Source organism: Rhagoletis pomonella, unplaced genomic scaffold (genome assembly GCF_013731165.1).
Source record: "Rhagoletis pomonella isolate Grant_MI unplaced genomic scaffold, Rhpom_1.0 Rhpom_scaffold_00001, whole genome shotgun sequence".
NCBI lineage: Eukaryota > Metazoa > Arthropoda > Insecta > Diptera > Tephritidae > Rhagoletis > Rhagoletis pomonella.
This window is the reverse complement of record NW_023458555.1, coordinates 43,883,338-43,906,987: the sequence shown is the minus strand read 5'-3', so window position 1 is coordinate 43,906,987 and position 23,650 is coordinate 43,883,338. Positions and strand designations below refer to the sequence as shown.

General features: G+C 37.5%; 1 protein-coding gene across 1 annotated transcript in view; it reads right to left on the bottom strand.

Moving 5' to 3' along the window:
* Positions 1 to 23,650, bottom strand: part of LOC118744529 (RIMS-binding protein 2) — a gene marked incomplete in the record, with an annotated part of 125,216 nt that overhangs the window by 17,813 nt on the left and 83,753 nt on the right. Inside the window, 8 exon segments of the mRNA XM_036477597.1 lie at positions 2,042 to 2,283; positions 5,643 to 5,904; positions 5,968 to 6,369; positions 6,439 to 6,629; positions 10,876 to 11,076; positions 13,540 to 13,685; positions 16,207 to 16,318; positions 16,406 to 16,934. Coding sequence (XP_036333490.1) covers positions 2,042 to 2,283; positions 5,643 to 5,904; positions 5,968 to 6,369; positions 6,439 to 6,629; positions 10,876 to 11,076; positions 13,540 to 13,685; positions 16,207 to 16,318; positions 16,406 to 16,934 — 2,085 coding nt within the window.

The following is a 23,650-nucleotide window of genomic DNA, read 5'->3' as shown; positions in this document are numbered from 1 at the left end:
TCCTTTAAATATAAATAAATTCCGAACCAGAAGGGAAAATGTCGAACCAAGGGAACTGCACTGGCGTGGTACCTCGGGTATTCGTCAAGCTAAAAGCTATCATCATTACAGGCTTTCTTACAGGCTTGTATAATCTAGGAATTTGGTCAAGCGACCTATTTCGCCAAGGAGACATTATTAAAACTGCTTCCCCGGGATCTGTTCTGAAATTTATAGAGTATCTAGGGCATGCTGAGGTTCTGTGATGAGCTGACTGTAAATGGGAATTTCGTATAAGCTCTTGTCATTTGTTGTTTATCCTTATCTTTAAGGCCGTCTTGGCTCAACCCTTATTGTAGCTCCAGCATAAATGCACGTCTAACCAATATATTTTATTTAATTCATTATTTTTCGCTTTATTTTACCGAATTTTATTTATATTTTATTGTATTTTTTTCTTCATAAATTTTTGTGATTTATTACACGTTAAAAAATAAAACAGTAGTAGTATCACCGTTAGTATCTTCCTCTCTCTCTCTCTCTCTCTCTCTTCCACTACTTCACTCTTCAGACTGAAGATTTTCAACCACTGTTTCCGATTTTTCAATAAGGTTTTTGGTGTACATACATATACATATATATCGCTAGCTTATAGTGAACAACTGCTAAGTCGATTTTTTTTATTTTACAGAGCAGAAGAAAAGTACTTCTTATAGCCATTTTTATTCAAGTATTTCGCGAATCTTTGTATAAAACATTTTGCATATTTTAAGCAAAACAAGAAAACTGAGTTCAAAGCATTCGACGTTAATTAAAATATTTTTTATTATTCGTATTTTGGCTTTATCCAATTTTCTGTGACTCTTTTGGATTTAGAAAACTTGCCTCTCAATGAATATAAAACGGATGAATTAAAAAAGTATCTTAATCCGTTTTAAAATGATATCAAAATATGTGTTCTCACAAAAAGTTGACTTAGCAACTTTTTACCTTAAGATAGCGATATGCATCTACATGTGTCAAATGCTTTTATAAACTTTATGATACAAATAATATTGATGCAAACGTGAACTTAAGAAAAACACATTTTCATCGAATAAAATTCTTTAAACTTATTTTGTTGAATATTTGTTTACAATTATTTCGTGGGTCTTATAAATATTTTTTTTTATTTTCTTATCACATAAAGCAAAACTTTTCTGCGATGTTAGTATTGAGTGCTTATTTGATCGGTATGTTTGTGTAAACATAAGTGTGTTTAAATAGGGATATTCACGATCCGGTGCATACTGTCTAGAATGGTGCATAGATAATGTGACCAACCGTACTTCTTTCGGAAGTACAGTACTTCTGTTTTCGCTCTTGTACTTCGTACTTCGAAGTACAGTCAAAGTACTTATTTACGATATTTTTTACTTCAGGAGGGAGATTCCGGTACCAGTTAGGGACAATTTTCGGATCGCTATCGTACTTTCTGACGCATATGCAGCATATGTAGATAGCGTAAATAGCATGATTGTTGTTGTTCCATCTGTTCAAACAACAACAAATATAAGCCAATCATGTTATTTATGCTAACTATGCACCATGCTAAACAGTATGCACCGGATCGTGAATACCACTAATGTAGAAGGTGTATTTTACATTTATGCACAAACAGCGAAAACAGAAAATGTGTGGATATTTTATTTACTTCTTGTCTGCATGTATGTATGGATGTATTTACATGTGTATGTAAATTCAATAGGAAATCATATACAGCGCGCCCGATTTTCCACAGCACAAAACATTTAGAAGTTAAATTAGTTGGAAATAAGATTTCTTTTAAATACCAATTAAGTAATTTTTGAAGAAAAACGTTTATTTTTATTAACTTTGATTTGACGAAAGAGCGCAGCGCCTTAATTATTTACAGTGTATTTTAATTGTTGGTAAATATACGATTTTTTTTCAGTGTAACATTGAAGTGAATAAAACCTAAATTGTAACGCTTTCTCTGTTTTGTTTGGGTTTTTTGTGTTTGTATTTGATTTGTATTAAACGTATGCACTGTATAGCTCACCTGTTGTCCCGGTTGCCCTGGCTGTTGCTGTCCGGGCTGTTGTTGTTGTTGTCCCGGTTGCATTGGCTGATTTGGATCGTACTGATGTGGATCTTGGCCCATCATATGCTGTTGCTGCTGCTGATGTGGTTGGCCTGGCATACCCATTTGACCGGGCATGCCATGTTGTCCAGGTTGCATTTGTTGTGGACCCATGCCCATTTGTTGAGGTCCCCGTCGGCCAACGGCGCTGCGCACATTATCTAAAAGTGAATTAATTAGGTTGAATTATTTGGAATGTTAAAGGTACATACTAGAAAAGTGAGAAACGAAGTGTAAAAAACTTCAATGCTTCTCTAAGAAAATTTCCAGGTAATCGGATACAATTTTCTTCGAAATCAATTTTATAGATATCTCTTTTATCAAAAATTAAACAATGCACGAACCCCAGTTTGTGGAGGTTCTGAAATATAATTTTGATTATTGTAGATAGCTTTCATGAAATGGTTTACGTATTTTTCTGAGATAATCAATTTGTTGCTTTAATTCTCTTTTGTTTGGATTTCTAACAACTGTCTGCACTATTGTCGAGCTCTATTCTATGCCTTACATATTTTCCCTTATTCCCTTCTTTTTATTCAATTATTTTATCAAATCATTTACATTCTGTTCTACTTATATCGTGGCTCCGCCCACTGCTGACCAAAAATGTGTTTCTCGGTAACCGATTTATCAATTTCTACCAAACTCGGTGCATTTAATAACCTTGGTACCGAAAATTAATTCATTGAAAATTATTCAAATCGGGCTTAAATTGCACCGGCTTCCAGTATAACGCTATTTTTTTGATATACGAAAACTCCGATATTTCAATAACTGAAGACGTTCGTTTACTCCAAGTTAATACAACAATCTATCAACAATAAATAATACTGTTATAGACTTTTAGTTAGTTTAAAGAAAGTTGGAACGACGATAGTTGATACCTGCGCCGGGTACTTGTTATTTTTACGCTTTCTCCTCTGCCGTAATTCTTTGAGAACTGGGAAGAATACAAGGGCATAAAAAGGTTCTTTACAATGTATCCCGTCATCCCTTGTTTAATTTGGTTTGGAGACAAACCGGTTTCGGCGTTGTGCCGTCTTCAGTGTCAATTTTTCGTTCTGAATGATTTTTGTTGGTTGCTAGTATTTATACTCCTTATTAACCTACCTAACAAAAGAAAGAGGTATGTAACATAGGTCTCACTGTAACTTACCACGACCAAGGCTTGGTAAGCTTTACTATGCCACAGATTTATATCTGATAATTTCTCCAGGTGACAGATCCCATTTTTTACTAAAGACCTGCTTACTACACCAAGTGTCATTTGAACTCTTGCGATTTCTTGAGAACAACTGAGAGAGAGCTGTTAAGGTTTCCCGGTTAGAACTGAATTACCTGGCACCAGAGCAATACAAAAAACAACGCCGCACAGTGTTTCGACTTCTGGAGGCAGGTAGAAAAAAGTCATGGTGATAATTGACCAAAAAAAAAACCGGTTGAGCTTAGAGAGGGAAAATTAAAAGTCATAAGCAGAATATACACAAGCAGACTTGTCTGCGCTACATGTCAAGTATGACAACCCGTCGCATCGTGGATAAGCGGGTGTGCATACCAAATTCTACGTCTGCAGACATTTATGAAGAAAATTTAAAATTTTCAAATTTTCTGCTCGTTGTTACGGCAGGTATGAACGTTTATAGTACGCATATTTGTGTAGAAAAGTACAAACCCAGCAAACATTTTGAATCACAAATAAGTCAATTAATTTTACTTTTTAAACTGATTTGCATTATATCTTTACAGAACATTGTTTCGTGTAAAAGAGTAACATAGGAGCTCATGCGAAGCCGTGTAAACGCCTTATGTATAAGGATTAACAATTAAAATAATAAATTTCAAATTCTAGTTCTTTATTAATACCTTCATGTAACTACATATATCATATATCGTCACCTGAAATGCAAAAAAAAAACAACAAACATCGTCGCTGAAATGCAAAAAGTCTTAACTTATAAAAAATTCAAAATTCACTTTTTGATTGGTATGATGGATTGGATCGAATTACAACTCCCAACATCGTTTTATGAAAAAAAAAAAAAAATTATTAGTCACGACTTTTTGCATTTCAGGTGACGATGTGTATGTATGTATATGCATATGAATGACATAAACTTTCGGCAACTTTACTTTACGTTGTGTGCGCGGTGGGCGGAGCGGGAGGGCGCGGCTCCTCCCATACCCAATTTTAGAGCAGCCATGAGCCGCCGTTTACAAAAATTGCAACTCCCAACTGCCTTGGGAAAAATGTAAAGTTTTGCTTGTTTTGAGTAGATGAAGGCACTGACTTGAGCCTTTCCGTGTTGCCGGAGAAGAGGCCATAAAGGAAAGCCCACCCGAAACTTTTGCAAATTGTTTATTGGAGAAAAAGGTATTAGTATATTCACCAAAACAAACTTCAATATGTCTCCATAACGAGCCGTATGAGAAGGTAATAAGAGTACAGTATGAATAATTTGTGCCTCTAAATGTTTACTGGGAAGAAGTAGATCCGTATGCCGTGATGTTCGCTCACTTCAACGATTACAACGAAATAATGTTTGAACAACGTGTCGCATGGTGTATACTTAACTGGCATGCGACCAAGTATGCATACAAGTCCGATTGTGTATATTCTGCTATAGCTACAAAATTTCGCGAAAATAATGTTTCGAACAATGGAAAAAGGGAATATTTACACCTATGTAATTTTAAAGTATAACCTTTGTTTTCTAAGAGTGAAAAGCAGGAAACAAAAATTTACCAAAATTCCATCACATTTAATGACTGGACCCACATTTTTTGTGAGTTTTGGACGTTATAGTGATCAAATCCTCCTCATATTTTATATTTAGAATTTTCTAATGAAATGAAGAGTACAAACTAAATTTCATCGAAGTCGGATACAAATTAATGTTTCCGCCCACAATAGTGGAGGGCGTGGCAAGTATTCTGTCTTTACCAAATTTAATAATTCCCTATTTTTAGGTAAAATTAGAGCACATGTCAAGTTTCAGCGAAATCAGTGGAGGTTTACTATTATTTCCACCTGCCTCCATATAGTCGAAACACCGTGCGTCGCCCTGTGTACTGCGCCTATAAACTCCGCCCAAGTAAATCCTCTACCCGAGCATTGAACGCAACCAAATTTTTTAAGAGACATCTTAAAAGGTTTATCCACCTATTATATAGGAGTGCTGATGCAAAAACAGAAATTGTGATGATATCACCTGATGCTAATTGGCGTGTAAGCTAGTACAGTAACTTTAGGAATAAAAATGACATTAATTTATCTCCATATTTGTGTATTGTAGACAAGTGTAAGCGATTTAACGTTATCAATAGATTTAATAGCATATTTTTAGGCATCTTTACTCGCCAAAATCCTAGCAAACAAACCAATTGTTCCTCTCTTATCGATGGAGGGAAATGAGTCTCTAGAAGAGCCAAGAGAGTGTCATTCATTGTCCCCGTTAAGGCCTCTTAAGTGAGCTCAGCTTAGGGATTTGAACATTGATGTCTGAATTCAATATTTACTTACTTGGTATTAGTATCGGCGCACTATCAGCCGATTGTGCGTCCCGCGATTTGGTGCGTATGGTGACCGCACGTGGATTAAATACGCCCAATTTGCCGATATCGATGAGCGCATGATCCCCAGTTGGTGAATTAATGTCCGTCACTTTTTTACCATCGGCGTACACAGCATAGCCGGTTACGGGGCCAGAAGAAGTTGGCCGGTTAACCGGCTGCCATGTCACCAGAATGGTACCATCTTGAGGACCAGCCTCAAGTTGGATATCCTATAAAGAAAATAAAAGTTGTCAGAACAAATTTTAACCGGAAATACTGTAGCACAAACTCACCTGTGGCGGATCGGGCAAACCCTTAGTCAACGTGCGGAAATCGGCATACGCACCCGGTGCTTCCTCTTGCGGACGTCCTGGTGTTTGTTGTCCACCTGGTGCGCGTAAGTGCTTAGCGCGTACAGTGACCCGATATTGTGTGCTCGGGGCCAGCCCGGTAATGGTGTGCCGATAGACGCCTGGCTTCACTGTGCGCACTTCAACATTATTCACGCACACCACGTGTTGATGATTAGAGTTAGCCGGCAGCCATGAAATTACAGCCGATGAACACGTTATATGTGAAGCGCGTACCGCTGATGGACCCAAATGCGAGGTATCGCGTCCGATTATCATAGTACAAGCGGCATCACGTGATGTCTGACGATTTTGTGTAACACTACGGACGCTGATGCGATGCGGCTGTGAGCCGAGAAGAGAGAAAAAATTCAGAATCAATTTACATTTGTCTGTATTAAATGGATATCTTACCCTATTCGAGTCCACGCCCTCGATGAGCGCTCGTGTTCGCTCGTTTGCCTTTACCGTTACTTTCAGTACGCCATCCACGTAGACATGATAGCTGTCAATGAGATTGTAACCAACCGGTTCTGGTGGTGACCAGCCGATGAGCACACTTTTATTCAGCTGTCTTTCGAGCGTTAAGTGCTTAGGTGCTGGAACTGTGTAACAAATTAGTTTAAAGAAAAGCATATCAGATTAAAACGAAAATAAAAATATGTTAATGTTTTCTTTTGAGATGATCAAGCATATTTGTGGAAATAAATAACATCGCTCTAGCGTACCTGGAAAAATTCTAATCACAAGGCTAACTAGATAAACAACAAACAAATACCAGGACGAAATAAGGGTTTCTTATTTGTATCTCAGAAACTAGATAGACATTTATTTGATTCTACTTTGGATGAAACTTTTGAAGTGAAAATCAGATAGTCGAGAGTGACTGGAAAGAAAGGCTAAACTATTCCCTTTTTATTGCGATATTATTCGATGTGCTTAGGGTTAGCTCGTGGATATACTTAGTTCGTATGTTTGAAAATAAAAGTCTAAAAAATTAAAATTAATTTAATTTAATTTATTTCAAAACAGCAACTGGCATATTTGTTTTCATAGTGGCATATTTGTCTCCAAAGTGTTTTACATTAATATAAAATCATACCATTTTAGACCAAAGTACACTTACTGAAAAAATAATGAAAATGCTAATTTTATTTATGATAAAATAAAACACATCCTTGCTAATAAAATATCTAACTTATGGAGTGCGTCGATATTCATGTCGGACTATTCTAAGCTGGCAACAATACGCGCGAAGAACCCTTTCCCGCTGAGATATTTCGATGAAAAGAATGTTAGGTAATGTAAAGAAATTTTTTAATTCACTGGGAAAGGAATTGAATTTTGGGTCCGAAAATGTTCTTCTTTTCAAGTTATTATCTTGTCTCATTTAAACAGTGAGTCCCCACTAATGGTTGCGGGCGCTTTTCATTGTCATTCACCAGGGAGTGGCCAGAAGTGATTCTTGTGCATACGGTTCAAATCGCAGCTCACAACGTCCGGATATTTATATCCACGTATCCTCGGGGTAGCAACCAAATACACGTTTCGGAGCAGGTTAAAGTGAGAAGGCGTAAGTCTCCGCGTACACTGGATTTGGGTCCCGCCACGTTAAAACCTCGCCCAATGAAAAAGTTCAGAAAGGCTCGGATGACACTCCTTCTTTTAATGACACCACGGCGAACGTATAAAACACAATGATTTGCCTCTGCCCAGCTGCTTGATGTCCTCTGGAAGACAAAGGCTACCATCACCAACATCCAAGCAATGCGATGGACTGAGCAAAGCAAGGTAAGCGTATCCTCAACTACAATTGTCACACAAGCGGGCGCAAATTCGGTGTTGGATTTGCGGTGGGAGAGACTCACCTACTTCAACATCTCACTCATCTGCGCCCATGCTCAGATGGAAGAGAGGGGCGAGGCGTCCAAGGATCTTTTCTATGAGCGTTTTGAGCGAACATATGAGCGTTGCCCCCAACACGATACCAAAATCGTGCTTGGCGATTTTAATGCCAAAGTGGGCAAGGTTGGCGCCGCTGTCGGAAAATTCAGCCTCCACGACGAAATGTTCGATAACGGACTGAGGCTGATCGATTCGCCGGGCCCTGAAACATGGTACAAGGTTCCTGCATAAGAAGATCCACCAAGCTACATGCCTCTCTTCACATTGTAAAACGTACAAACCAAATCGATCATATTGCGATAGACGGAAGGCCTGCTTAAGCGTTTTAGACGTACGTACACTCCGAGGGCCAAACATCGACTCGGACCACTATCTTGTTGCAGCCAAGATACGCACCCGCTTCTGTATAGCAAAAAATGTGCGTCCAACAATGCAAGGAAAGCTTAACGTCGAAAAGCTGCAATCACAACCGACGGCCAATTTATTCAAAACTCGACTCATACACCTCCTCTCTGAGAGCACTCTTCAACAATCCGACATATGCGAGCAGTGCAACCACATTTCCCGATCAATAAATACCTCCGCCGAAGAAGTAGTTGTATTTCAGCGAGCCCGAAAGAACAACTGGAACGAAGAGGAATGTCAAGAAAAGACTCCGCCGTTAAGGCCACGCTGCGATCGGACGCAACCAGAGTCATATGGGCCGTTATGTGGAACTGAAGAAGGAAGCAAGATGTATTTGCCGCAATAAAAAAGAGAGGCCGAAATACGTGAATGCAAAGAGCTTGAAATGCTGGCCGACAGGAAAAAACGCCCGAAATTTTTATCAGGGTGTTAGGCGACTTATGGAAGGTTTTAATACCAGGGCAAACTCCTGTAGTTACAACCGTGACGACCTTCAGACTGATGTCCAGAACGTGCTTAAATTATGGAGGCAACACTTTTCCACCCTATTGAATAGCAACAGCACTAGAAAGCTGATGAGGTGCACGCATCAACTCTTATGCAGAAAATGGTCAGATGAACGCTTTCGCCAGAGAAGTTGTATTTGTGCCACGATGCCAGAATTTGGTATCCCCGCGAAACTAATACCGCTGTGTAAAAGGGCGTCAAGCAATACCATCAGCTCTGTCAGAATTGGGAAGGACCTCTCCGAGCCGTTTGATACCAAATGAGGTTTCAGACAAGGTTTCTCCTTTTCATTTGATTTCTTTAATCTGATGTTGAAGAAGATAAAAAGATAGACAGAACTGAACCGTTTAGGCACAATACTTTACAAGAGCGGACATGTGCTGGCGTATGCAGACGATATCGATATTGTCGGTAAAAACAAGCGCTACGTCTGTTCATGTCGGGATTAGATATAGGAGCAAAGCGAATGGGGCTGGTGGTGAACGCGGACAAAACGAAGTATCTCCTGTTATCACACAAACAGTCAGAGCATACGTGTCTTGGCACACACGTCACTGTTGACAGTTACAAGTTTCAAAAAAGTAGACAACTTCGTTTATCTGAGAATCAGCATTAACACCGATAATAATGTCAGCCTTCAAATCCAAACGGAGAATCACTACTGCCAACAAGTGCTACTTTGGGCTGAGTAGGCAATTGAGAAGTAAAGTCCTCTCTCGTCGTACAAAGATCACACTCTATAAGTCACTCGTCATGCCTGTGCCGGTGTATGGCGTGGCGGCATGGACAATGAAATGAGCTGTATGAGCTTTACAACGATATAGACATAGTGTAGCGAATTAAAATTCAGCGGTTCCGCTGTCTTGGCCATGTCGTTCGAATGGACAAAAACGCTCCTGCTCTGAAAGTAGTCAACGCGATTCTGGTAACAGAGTAAGAGGAAGGCCTCCTCTTCGTTGGAAAGACCAGGTGGAGAAGGACTTGGCTGCACTTGGCATTTCCAATTGGCGTCAGTTAGCACAGAAGAGAAATGGCTGGCGTGCTTTTTTGGACTCGGCCAAAATCGCTTGGGCGGTTACAGCGCCAATAAAGAATAAGAAGATTGAGTCACCACAAAATGCAACATAAGCATTACCCGTTGACCTAGTGGTGGCAAACTATCGATAGTGAACACCGTAGATAGTTGGCGATAGTTTTTGGGCAACTATCGATTGTGTCGATAGTCAATTTCATCCGATAGGGCAGCACTATCTCTAGGCACGATAGTTTGCCACATACTTCGCTAATGAGAATATTTGTATATTTATCATATTTGTGATGTTGATCTATCCCACAATCTCTAAAAATTCGTCTCCAGTGGCTTGAGCGTATGCAAAGGTGTGAGGTCATGGTGAAGAATATCTTGAAAACCAAAAATATGACTTACTTTTTTTCTTAGCTAGTCTAAATTCTTATTTAGTGTCCGTCGTATGAAATCATGACGAAATTATTTACAAGACCTTCCAACAAGCGGTATGGATGCGGAAGCAATTTTACAAGACAATTTGCCCAAGTGCAAATACATAAACAGTTTAAGTGAAGGGAAAATTCTCTATACTCTCACACTGCTACAAAAAGGATTGTTTTTTTTTACAGCAAGCTCCACAAGTATTCGGGTTTTTAGCTTCATTACAAAATACTTATTTTCAAATAAATATGGTCTTTGGTTTTGCAATTCAACTAGCCTTCAAACGCAGGCGTAGAACCTAAAAGCAGTTGATTCAATGGCCTCGATGAACCTATGTAACTCGTACGCATTTCAGAGTATACTTGCTCACGTTTCAAAGACATCCAGATTACAACAACACATCAACAGAATTCACCAAAAGCAAAAGTAAATGTAAAAAGGAAAACACATATAAAGGTATTATATAAATAAAGACATCAAATCATAAACAAAGAATCTTTTAAAGAGTAATTAATTAACATAAGTGCATACATTAACTTATTTAGGTATGTATGTATCTGTATGTCCTAAGCCAAATATCTGCTCACCATTATCACTGATATCATCCTGATCGTGCTCCAAATCGGTGTGCGTCTCACTCAATCGCGCCAAGTCCTCCTGGGTGTGTGTGAGCAAAGGATTGTGTGGCGGCAGCGATGGCAACGATGTGGTATCACATTGCATAGAACCATCCTCGGCGTCGCGGAGTGTCGATAGAACTGCCTGATGGAATTCCAAGAGATCGTCACCTGAGTAGTAATAAAATAAATTTAAATAAAAAAGTGCACAGTGTAACAAAAAGGTCGGCAACTGTCCACCGAGTGTTTGAAGAACAATTCTGAAATAAATGTTCCACTTGACTCTTCCAAAAAAGCGTTTGCAATTATTAAATACGTATAAAGCATAGACGGACAGCAGCGTTGATTCGGATCAACTCGTTAACTCGAATTTATCTCGAGAATTAACTAAAGTTGATTTGGATTAAGTACTAGAGTTAATTCCCAAACTTAATTCGGATCAATAGAATTTTCGTTGACAACACTGACTAAAACTCAGAGAGCTAGAATACAGCATGGGCATATACCTTTTCATCGATAATGCAGTCATCATATAAATTCAGATAGGAATCCAATTTAAGTTGAATAAAAGCTGTGACAGACGGCAAAGCTTAAGCATATATTCCGGCACACATAATATTATTAATTATTCTGGCATAATAATATTACCCTTACAGACGGCAGTAATGCGGATAAACGAGTCGCAAGGTTGTGGGTTCGAGTCCAGTCGGCCAGTATAATTTTCATTTATTTCGTTTTCATTCTTATTTTTTATAAGTTCCATATTTTTTTACGTAGATTTCAGTTAGTTGTTGACTTTTTAATAAAACTCAACTCTAAAAATTTTAATTAACGAATAGTAAAATAAAAAAATGTGATATAAGATAAAGCAAGTGAAAATAAAATAAAGTAAAATTAAATATATAAATCAAATAAAATAAAAAATAAATAAAATAAAATAAATAAAGCAAATCAAAATAAAATAAAGTAAAATTAAATATATAAATCAAATAAAATAAAAAAAAATAAATAATAAAAACAAAAAATTTTTGGTAATCGCTCCAACTGAGGATTGAACCTGGCAGCTAGAGGCTTGTAGCCCGCAAATCTCACCACTCGGCTACCGCGGGCACGAAATTCGCCTGCTTTGTTTGCTTACTTGAACAAAAGACTAGTGATGTGCTGAATTTTCGGTACCCAATACTTGAAAAAAATTTGGGTATCCAATACTTTCTTTTCGGTACCCGATACCGATTCGATACATTAAACCTTCGTCATAATATACTATAGACTTATGGTCACCTGATTAAGTTCATTGACATTTTGACCAGTTTTGGTTATTTATGTTTTGATTATTTAATGTTTATAATTTTTATAAAAGTCTATCACATTAATAACCAGCACCACATTAGTCCACATTTCAAACTTTTTACAAAAATTCAACAAACGTGACTAATTACACCTAAAATTTTTAAACTTTTTATTAAAAATTGTCTAAAAAATTTTAGGTATACAGTTTTATAGCCCATTAAACTCTAGTAGGTTAAACTGCAGATTTTAAAACACTAGAAAATTTCGTTGATTTTTAATATTTTTTTTTTGCTGACGGTGCTAGGTATTTTCCTCCATATAAGGTATGGTCAGCTAAAACCATTATTTAAAATCGACACGATTTTCTAGCTTCTTGAAATTTGCACTTTAACATACTAAAATTTAATGGGCTGTAAATCTGCATAAAAAGTGAAACATTTTTGGATGTAAATAATTGTTAAGGTTTGTTTAATTTTAATAAATTTTATACGAAGTTTAAAATGTGGATAAATAAAATGCCTGAAATTAACAAGGTACTTGTTGTACTTATCGCCATAGTCTTACCAACTGCAACAGTTCATTCAACAACATTGTTAATTAGTAACATTTATGGCAAAATATTTATTACCATTTGCATTGTAGTTGCCGCAGGAGCAGATATTAATACAGCGACGAGAACGTTCAAATGCAAATAATGTGGAGAAATAAACTTATTAACCAAAAATTATTGACATCAACAATAGCTTTTATTTCATATTTGTGGATATTGCGGACTCATATTAGAAATTTCAACATTTCGGTACCGAGTGTCGAAAGTATTGGATACTTTTTAAATCGGTACCGAGTATCGATCAATACTTAAAAGTACCGACTGAGCACATCACTACAAAAGACAACAGCTGGCCGTGTTGTCTTCGAAAATACCCCGGAATGCAGTTAATTCCCAACAATTTCGTGCATTTGTTCGGCTGCTTATGCGCATTTTAAAGAGGAAAATGCATGAGTTAAATAACTAAAAACAACATTAAACAAATATAGAAGTCGTAATTGAATGAGTAAAAAAAATAATAAATTAAAATTCTACTGGCCGTGGGACTCGAACCAACGACTGCCGTCAAAGCACACTTTTGGTCAGGTCAATTTTGCCGTTGACCCGGATCAACTTTTCCGTCTGTTTATGCTTTAATCAAGTTTACTACATGTCTATCGAGATTATCGACAGCAGCTCCAGAAGGACCTTCCTTCCGCTTCCTTGGAATCATACTCGAGTTTCACATTCTTATTCTGCGACCCCAAACAAGATCTAGTAGTATATAAATCACGTATCACGTCATGTATGTGTACCTATTAAACGCTGCACAAAGGACGCAGGCACTAGACCACGCCTACCATCCAACAATTCAGCATCCAAGTAACCGCCTTGTGGTTCGCCGCTAGTCCATACGAGTAAATAATCGCCGGCGCATAGTGATAGCTCACCTTCAGCTTCCCTAATGAAGAGAGAGAAAATATCAAATCAAACATCTTTTTCTAAGTGAGTTGGTCATTTGAACCGTCTACCACATCAACCCAACCTAACCTAACATCTTTTTCTACTTAAATGAGTACGAACTCAAATCTTCCCATTTGTAAGTATACACAAATTATCAAATATGGTCGTATAATAATCCTAAACTAGTCCCGAAATAGTCTTGAGATAGTCCAGAAATTTTCGTTTGGACACATAGGAAGCAATTAGAGCTATTCTGCTGAGTTTCAAAAGCAGCAGTTACAAAGATCCTGCTGGGTCACCACCAATTTTCCCATACCGAGAGCTAAGGTAAGGCACACCAATAAAAATAAATTTTGCTAAGATTTTGGACAGTTGATGGAGTGCGGCCGGATGTTATAACACAAATGAAGGGACCTGAAATTTTAGGGCGCCTCCGAACAGCAAATGGTTTTCTGAGAAGCTTTTTCATGCTAGAAATACCTGAAGTTCAAGTATTGCATCGCAGGAAATGCGATGGACGAGACATGGTGGCAAGCAAATTTGGTTAGGCGGGGACTACATAATCGGCTTAAAAGCCAAGTTTAACATGTTTAGCTTTATTTATGCGCACATCCCGGCGGAATAGGAAATGCCAGCTTTCACCAGCACACCTCCAATAACGAAGAGGATATACTATTTTCTAAAGGAGTAAAAAAAGGGAGACGTTGGTCCGAAGAAATGAAAGAATAAGCCAAGAGTCGAACGCTTTCAGGACCAAGGGTAGTTCTTGCAAAAACAAGCTTGGAATTCTGATAACATTCCCTCAGAGAACATGGATTTTTTCCAGCTTGTAAAAAATTTAAACTGAGGGGTGTACGAGGACAAGACAAAGTACGTTATGGCACAAGCAAAGGGTTTTCGTGACTTCGTCGGCGATGTCGACCAACGATGAAAAGGCTTTGGCCGCTTTTGAGGACACAAGATCAGTTACCCTATTCACGTGGGGCAAGGGTACCGAAGACGATGGAACGACGAACTCCGTGACCTTTTCGATTAGTCCAACGCATAAAAGTACAACGATCGCGGTGGCTTGAACATATCATACGTATTGTTGGGTTCAACAGTTTCCAGCAGGGTGAAATACATATCTACATTTAGGATGAATAACTGGCGGAACTTAACAAAGGGTAGATGCCTAGATTGCAGTTTTTGTATAGGCCTATACCGACTTACGATTTTAGCGCCATAAGAAAAAATAGGTGTATGAAAAAGAAAGAATATATAAAGTGTTTTACAGTTAGTGCCAGTACAACCTACTATTCACATTCCGCATAAACGTTTTGAGGGTAAGGTTAATGGGCCACCACGCCTTTTTTGCGGGGTTTATTAAGGTCGCAGATCTATGCCCATAAGCCGCAATCGACCGATCACGATGCCACCATAAGAAGCCATGGTGGACATGTACATAAATGATGTTATATTCCATATACCGATGGCTGAGTGGAAGATCGTCATGTCTCGACAGCCAGTTCAAAAACGCCCTATCTCAGACAACTCTTCAAGAATGCCCTACTTCAGAATTTTATTGAAAAACACCCTATCTTTAAATTTGGTTGAATGACACTCTATCTCAGAACTTGGTTCAAAAATGCCCTATCTGAAACGAAAATACAATGAAAATAAGCTGAGATAAGGCGTTCTTCAACCAAATTCTGAAATAGGGCATTTTTCAATCAAATTCTGAAGAAGGGCGTTCTTGAAAAGTTTTCTGAGATAGGGCGTTTTCGAACTGACTGTCGAGATAGGTCGACCTTCCACTCAGCCATCGATATAATGGGCGCGTTCATAAGACGTAGCTGTATAGCTCATCTGCTATAAAACTGTTGGCAACTGTTAAACCCAACAATTACGTCTTAGAAACGGCTTGATGAATATGCTGCCAAATGAACAGCTGATAAATGTAAACAAATGAGATTGCAACAAATAGAGATAGTTGCGCCGATAGTATTCACAATTCAACGCTGAGGTGCCGCCATGTTGAAAAATCGTTCAATTATAAAATATTTTGGTTACTTAATCACATCAGTAATATAAAATAGAAAAAAGTTATTTGCAACTGCCTCCTAACAAAGCGGCGTTAAATTTAATATAAGCGGCGTAAGTCTTTTCTATCAGCTTTTTAGGCTAAGCCCAACACGTTAAGTCTAGGTAGCGTAAAAATTTTCCGCTGGAAAAAATGGCGGAAAGTTGCCAAATGTTAAGCTGAGCGGAACTACTCATCTGTGCGTATCTAAGACAAATAGCCAACGGTTACGCAACAGCAACGTCTTATGAACGCGCCCAATGATTTTCGTGGGGCTAAGAAATGAAAACAGATTTTGTTTGATAACTCACAGACAGCTTGTTTTATTATATTTTATTTCCATATCTATCCACCCCTTATTAGAAAACCCTTTAATATCAGATTTCTTAAATAAATCATATCTGTAATATCCCCGCTCTTCTTATTCTATATGCATCAACTTTATGTAAGTACTCACTCTGGTGGATCGTAAGGAAAGCGCGCTATGAAGACACAGCACCGTCCCTTGCCAGGTATGTCCAACATGTCCACCTGTGGTTCACTCACGCCATTTAAGTTGTGATTCCGCGCTGCAGAATTAAAAAAATTGCATGAGAAAATATACAAACTTGCAATTATGTGTTTCATACCGTCCATTTCTACCCATCCCCACTTACTTTCTAAATCCAAGGCGCCCAAAGCCAAATTGCCACGATTGTGCAACATTGATGCACTCAGGCTGTCCGTGAACTCATCCAGGCCCCACGTGCTAGGCGGTATCGGCGAACATGGTGAGCTACGATTGCCATAACGCGTCAACGGTATATCGATTTCGTCGAGCATTTTCATCTTTGTAGCGGTACGCAGTGCAGCCGATGAGTAGGGATATGAGGCGCTCGAGCCCACATCAATGAACGGTGGGGGATATGAATTGGGCAATCCAGCTGACAGACCACTCAAACCGCCAATGCCGGTGCCAGCGCCCAATCCGTACAACGAGGACGCGCCCGTCACACCACTCAGACCCGACAAGCCGGTAGTGCCCAATAAGGTGCTCGTATCGAGCATATTGCCCAAGGTGGGGTGAGTCAGCGACGAACCAAGCGGTGGCACCCCGCCGGTACCACTTAGCCCCAAGGCCGAGTAGCTGCTGGTGCCGGTCGGTATGTTATGCGCGTTCAGCGACAAGATGGGCATAGTTGTGCTCTGTAAATTGTACAGTTGTATTGTGCCACGCTACATATTTATGTATATTTAAGAGTGATTTGCATAGTTATGCGAGCAAATGTGTTTGCGTATTTATTGATTATAGGGTTATTGGTTTTGAATAAAAAAAAAAATAAGTGTCGTTTAATTGAAGTAACAGTTGTGGGATAAGGTTTGAAATTCATATAATAATTTTTGTTAAATGATAGTTTATATTTGTTTACACATTACACAATTGCAGACACACACACAAATAGGGATTCAATAGAGAGAGATAAAGAGCAAATACAGAGAGACACAAAGAAAGAGAGTGACGAAAAAAGTGGATTTCATTTTTGTTTTGATTGAAAAAAGACAGCGATATATGTAGACACCAGTAGACAAGGACAACACATTTGATCATTTATGGTTTATATATTATTTGATTTGGATTTTTGATTATTGCGACACAACATAGTTTTACGATTTAAAAAACGGTTCATGTATCACAATTTAAATATTTTTGTTTAGTTTTGTTTAATGCATTTCATAGAAAAAAAGAAAGAATGAGAGAGACAACAGCACATATGAAAGAAGGAAAGAGAAATGAAAAATTGTTTGTTACCGTTTCTTCACTTTCGGAACATTAAAATGTTTTAGAAAAATATTCATATACGAAACGAGTATGTATGTATATGTAAACGCGAATTGATGTAGCTATTATACATACATATGAACAGCTATTATATTTTTTTTATATTAATATAAGATGCTGACTACGAAAACGATTATGTACGAATCGATGCACGAAGGATGTGATTATATGGTCATCTAGAAGCGAAACTTTTAAACATTTGTTGGCATGAAATGTCGTCCTAAGCGAATACGGTAACACATATACACATAAAGTGTATGTATGGATGTAAATAAATATATATGTATGTATGAACGCACATACAGAGGTAAAGCATGAATCCATATTCTCTTAATGTGGACACGGGCGAAAGCATTTTTTAACTCCTATAACTAAGTAACGGAAAACAATTAAAAATATACACATATTTAAGCATCTCCTAACAGCAAAAAATTGTGTGTCTCCTATAATGGACGGAGCAAAGAAGAAAATAGAAAATTAAATAAATTTATTGTAGGTATATATGTTTGCACAAAATCGAGCTCAACGTAAAAAGAGATTTGATCTTAACATGGCGCTAGTGGGCGGCAACCGGTTATTAAATAATTCAAGCGAATATAAAATTTTAAAACTTTCATACATACGTATAAATTTAACACACACAAGCATACATACGTAAGATATATACATATAGATAGTAACATGTAGGTAAAAAAATGTGTGGAATGCGCATGCATGTATTATTTTAATAAAACTAACAAACAATAATTAAGTAATAAAATAGTTCTTTTTTCGACTGACATAAAGTTTTTCAAATTTTATTTTCGCAAATGGCTACCCCATGGTAGAAAAAAGAAGGTAGTTTCACTTAATGACATTTGACTTTTGCTGACATTTGCATCAAAATCTAGCTGCCAGATTAAGAATTAAAATAATTCTTATTTCTGAAAAGCATTTGATCAACAAAGCAAAAAAAATAATGATTTAAAATTACAAAAAGAAAAAATAGTTGCGCATTTGGAAGCTGAAAAATACAAATTACCACTACAAAGAAAACGGTAAAAATTCTAAAATATTCGTATGTATGTTCTCAACACTAATGGCGAAAAGTTAAAAAGTCCAAAGAAAAAAAATTTACAATTCAAATGTAACTCTCGAGGACAGCATTGTTAAACGTTTATTTGGGAAGGACGTTTTTCGGAATTCGATATTTAAACCTGAAGTTAAAAGAGAACAAAACTAAACATGAAAATAAGAAGATGAGAAAATGACATCACCAAAACCCGTTGAATTTATTAAAGAAAAGCATTTAATAATGGTAACGCAACATACACACTTGAGAAATACCATAGACCTAAGTACATATGCCATTATGCCATTATCCGTCGTATTTCGAAGTAAAATTGCATTCTTTTTATTTACATATTTTCAATACATATGTATATCACGTACTAGACTTGTTTGGTTTCGTCTAAGACGACTAAAATATTTACACCAATTAGCTGTGAAAGAAATTCCCATCTCGAAATTCCCTAATTTATTTTTAAATATTAACAATATGGTAACGCTGCTAGCAACATGAACATATTATAAAGCTTCAAAAATCCCAGTATCCATCTAAAAGTTTTTTATTGAAACTGGCTTCTTTTTTATCAAGGGTTACCTTATAATGGCTTAGGTTGAAGTAGCTGCTGCACACATTTCTATTAGCACAAGTATATATAAGGAATACATTAAGCTGTCCTTATGCGATACAAAGATCCAACACATTTTCTCATCCTTAAACCGGTTCGTAGGGTTGACGAGCCTGTTATATTCTCAACTTTGTCTCAGAACGCTGATCATTTTAAATGTCTGTACGCACAAATGTTTGTCTTCTTCTGCATAGAAAATAGCAGTATTCAATTTCAGGCTTTTATGCATAAAATCAGTATTTATGGTAATTATTTTGTGGGCCTCCTAACTGTTCAGCGAGCCTTCCTCTAGGAATGTAGACTGTAAGTAGCCTGAGACTAATTTTTTCCTCTTAGCGAGCTACGGAAATATATGCTCATCCACCCATCCCTTCTTCTCAATTGGCGCTGTAACCGCCTAAGCGATTGTGGCCGAGTCCAATAAAGCACGCTATCCGTTGCTATTCTGTGCCAACTGACGCCAATGGGATATCCCAAGTGAAGTATTGTCCCTAGATGGCCTTTCTTTTCCTCTGTTACCAGCATTGCGATGCATTTTTTTTTCAGAGGTAAACAGTTCCTGTACATTTGTACGAGCCAGCGAAGCCGCTGTATTTTAATCCGGGCATTATGAGTGACTTATAGTGTATGATTTTGGTACGACGCAATTTTTGGCAGGAGTGATTCACTTTGGATTTCAAAGCTGATATTAATATTGGTTCTTAAATAAACCATGCCAAATTGTCGGATAAGAAGAGATATTTCATTTTATCGTCGTTCACCCTCAGGCCCAAGCGCTTTGCTTCTCTATCTATGTAAATACTAGAAGCCAAAACAGACGTAGCGCTTGTTTTTTCCAATGGAGTCGATGCCTTCGATATACGCCAGAAACTGTACTCTATTGTATTATGTTCATCAAATCCGAAAAGGAGTCACCCTGTCTAAAACCTCGATTGGTATCAACAGCTCGGAGAGGTCCTCCCGAATTCTGATAAAGCTGGTGGTATCCGTATTAGTTTCACCGTGATACTAAATTCAGACATCGCGGCATAAAGCAACTAGTTTCGTGGTGTGTTCGATCCTATTCCCACGGGTATTTTACAATATTTGGCGAATGGTGAATTGCTGGTCTATGGTGGACTTACGAGTTCGTTGAGGGTAGGTTTTAGCCTTTCACATAATAAGCTCAATAAAGCCTTTTATCCGATGCTTAGAAGGCTGGTACCACGGTAGTTGGCGCATATAGCGTCAGCAGGCCGTCAGCTCCTTTCAGATTTGTTGCTTTTCAGACGCGTAATTGCTGTTCATACTTCGTTATGGTGAGGCGGTTGGACATCGCTTATTTAATAATCAACTGGGGGATCGGTTATCTTTTCTTCACTACTTTCAGTGTTGCATCCATTCAATAGGGTTTCCCTCCATTATTTAAGTTCGTACTAAACATAGCTCACTGGGTTGCCGTTGTTGTTCTTAAGGGAACTTGCAGCTCTGCGTAAGTCGCCAACCCTTTAGTAAAATTTTCGGGGTTTTTTCTATCGGCCAGAATTTAAGTCCTTCGCAGTCACGTATTTCGGCCATCGCTGTTTCTTTTTGTTACGGAAAATAAGCGGAAAGTAAAAAACGATCTTTCTATCAAAACAAGTCTTAACACAGCAAACAATTAACATTTTTTCTTTCAATAGCGAAGGCAAACTAAATATGGAAAGGTAAAAGAAATATAAAAAGGAGGCCTAAAAACAAATGTCACAACACACTTTCGGTACTTCCAGAATTCGAATACCTACGTATACTCTTAGTATTATAACATGAGTTAAGTTATAAAGGCTTAACCAGAAAACATTAATCTCAGTAAGATTGCCTACATATATAGCTGTAGCGACATCGAATCAATTCGATGTTTTGAGTGCAATTATTTGTGTTACTAGATGTGTCATAAAGACTGGAATTCGATGGTGTTTCATCACCAATAGGCAAAAAAAGGTTCACCGATGCACTTTTCTTGTGTCAAACTACGTCGAAATTTGTAAACAATCAGCCAAAGAAAACCTTCTTTTGAAATATTCGTTTTTTGTCTACTTGAAACGCAAGGAGCTGGAAATGTCAAATTTTACGATGCAAACGCCAGATCGACTCAGTGTCATTTGAGTTTTTTGAAACTTAGAAACTAGTTTAGTGACCCTCGTATTTTTAACAAATTGATGATTGGCAACGAATTTAGAATTTTGAAATTTTACAAAATGTCTTTTGTGTTTTTTTATATTTTTGTATTTTATGCTATTATCTTTTCAATCGCCGAACACACGACTAAACAAAAATAAATAAAAGCAGGACACAACATAAATATTAAGTTTGCAGGTGGAAGAAAAAATAGTCCTTTAGGAATTAAGTTCATTTTAAGTGTATATTTAACAGAAAAAATGCACCATTTGGAGCTAAATTTCCATGCCGACTCCTTTGCGCGAAATTATCGCATATGCCAGAAGTCAAATTTTACAGGAGAGCTTTTTTTTAAGTTTTAATTAAATTTTTTACTACGTATGGCACATACGATAAATTATGAAGTAAATTTTTGGCGTAACTATGTATAGGGTTTTCAACTACATTATTTTACCAGATGCTGCGTTGTGAGGTGTAGAATAAATTTGTATCAGAAAGTAAGTTTCGAAAAAATGGCACATACGATAATTTCACTCAAACTGGTCGATATTTATTATTTCGTGCATATTTAAAGCATATATAGCTGCACTTAATCAACAAATTAACATATAGACAGACATGCAAACATTGCGAAAAGTTTAAAAATTAATTCTTAAGAATTTGCATTCAAAATCGTGTAATATTTTAAACAAATTTTAGAAAATCTTTTTCTGATATTGATGTTTAATAAGGTTTAGTATACGGATTTAATGAAAGAATAATTAGAAAAAATATAAACAGCAACTCATACCAAATACGTAGAATAAAAACGAATTATGAGATTGCAATACGGCATATGTTAGCGGCATAACAATTCATATTTTTATTAATTGTATTGCGGTTGGAAAATATTTTTTAGGGTATTTATGGCAATCTCAAAGCATTTTTAACCGCTACAAAAGTATGATAATATGACTGTAGCCAGCTCGATCTTAATTTAGTTTAGGTCCCTGCTCATCGCAACATTCCCGGAAATGAAGCTGCAGACGAGTCAGCCAGAGGAGGTTCCATATTGATCTCGATCGAGGATCGGATCTCACCCCTAATGGGAGCCTGAGTTCACATCGTTACGAGAACTATATGATATAAGCCTTCACAACATTCTCAACCTTATCAACTACGCCGGTTGGTTCTAGTATATTCAGTCAATGTATGCACATTAGGGTGGTCCTTAAATGTAGGAAGCAAATTTTTATATCAGGTTTCCTTAGACTCAACCCGTACATCAATGCTACTATAGTCGAAGGTATCACATATAAATTTTTGTCTCCATTGGAGACGGTTAAGGCGCGTCGCACAGGGGTCAAAGCTCAGATTATTAAGAGGTCTTAACCGACTCCAATCGGGACCAGAATATATATGTGATATGTTATATGTGATTCTATCGATTTTGGATATTAAATTTAAAAAAATAATTTTTTGAGTCTATAGGGGCCAACAGCGTTTGACCCCTTTGCCACACGTCTTAACCGACTACAATCGGGAGCAAAATTTATATGTGATGTCTTCGACTATGGCATTATCGAGTTTGGAAATTTGATGAAAAAAATTTATTTTAATTTTTCTAGTCTCTATAGAAGAATTTGTACTTTGCCTTCTGTGTGACATGCCGGGTGGAAGAGCGCGCCTCCAACCAATCGACCATATGCCAGTGCTACACCGTAGAATTATAACAACGCTGCGTAAAAAGGCCCTTGAGTCCATCTCACTGATAAAAGAAAGATTGGGGTTCTTGTAACTACCTGCTGTCTATATGGTCGAAGGTGGATCGGAAGTTGGCAAAGAATCTTCTTGGGTACGCTCGCATTTTTGATGGATGCACACATCACATCGGAATATCAGGTGGAGTATTCTCAATACTTGCTCTTAAGCGCCACATCTTTGGCGAATCTGTGGATTAAATATCTTGTAGTAATAAGTAGCTCTCTGGGACTGACATCTGCTACCTGCGAAGTTTAATTTTTGGCACACAGCGTATTTCACTTAACCATTCGTAGTAGTTTCACAAAGGATTGATGCATTTGATCCAAGTGTACCCTTGTTTAAAGTAAGCACCTTAACCTGACCTAACCTAACTTAAGGTAACGGGAAGTTTTCGCAAGAATAAGGAACACTGACTAGTCTCCATACTTTTTTTGGGTTTCGTTTTCAAATAAACCATCTCTTGGTGTCAATTTAAAAATTTTGTTATGACAATTTTTCTTGTTTTTGCCATTTCCTGCGAAAAAACCCCC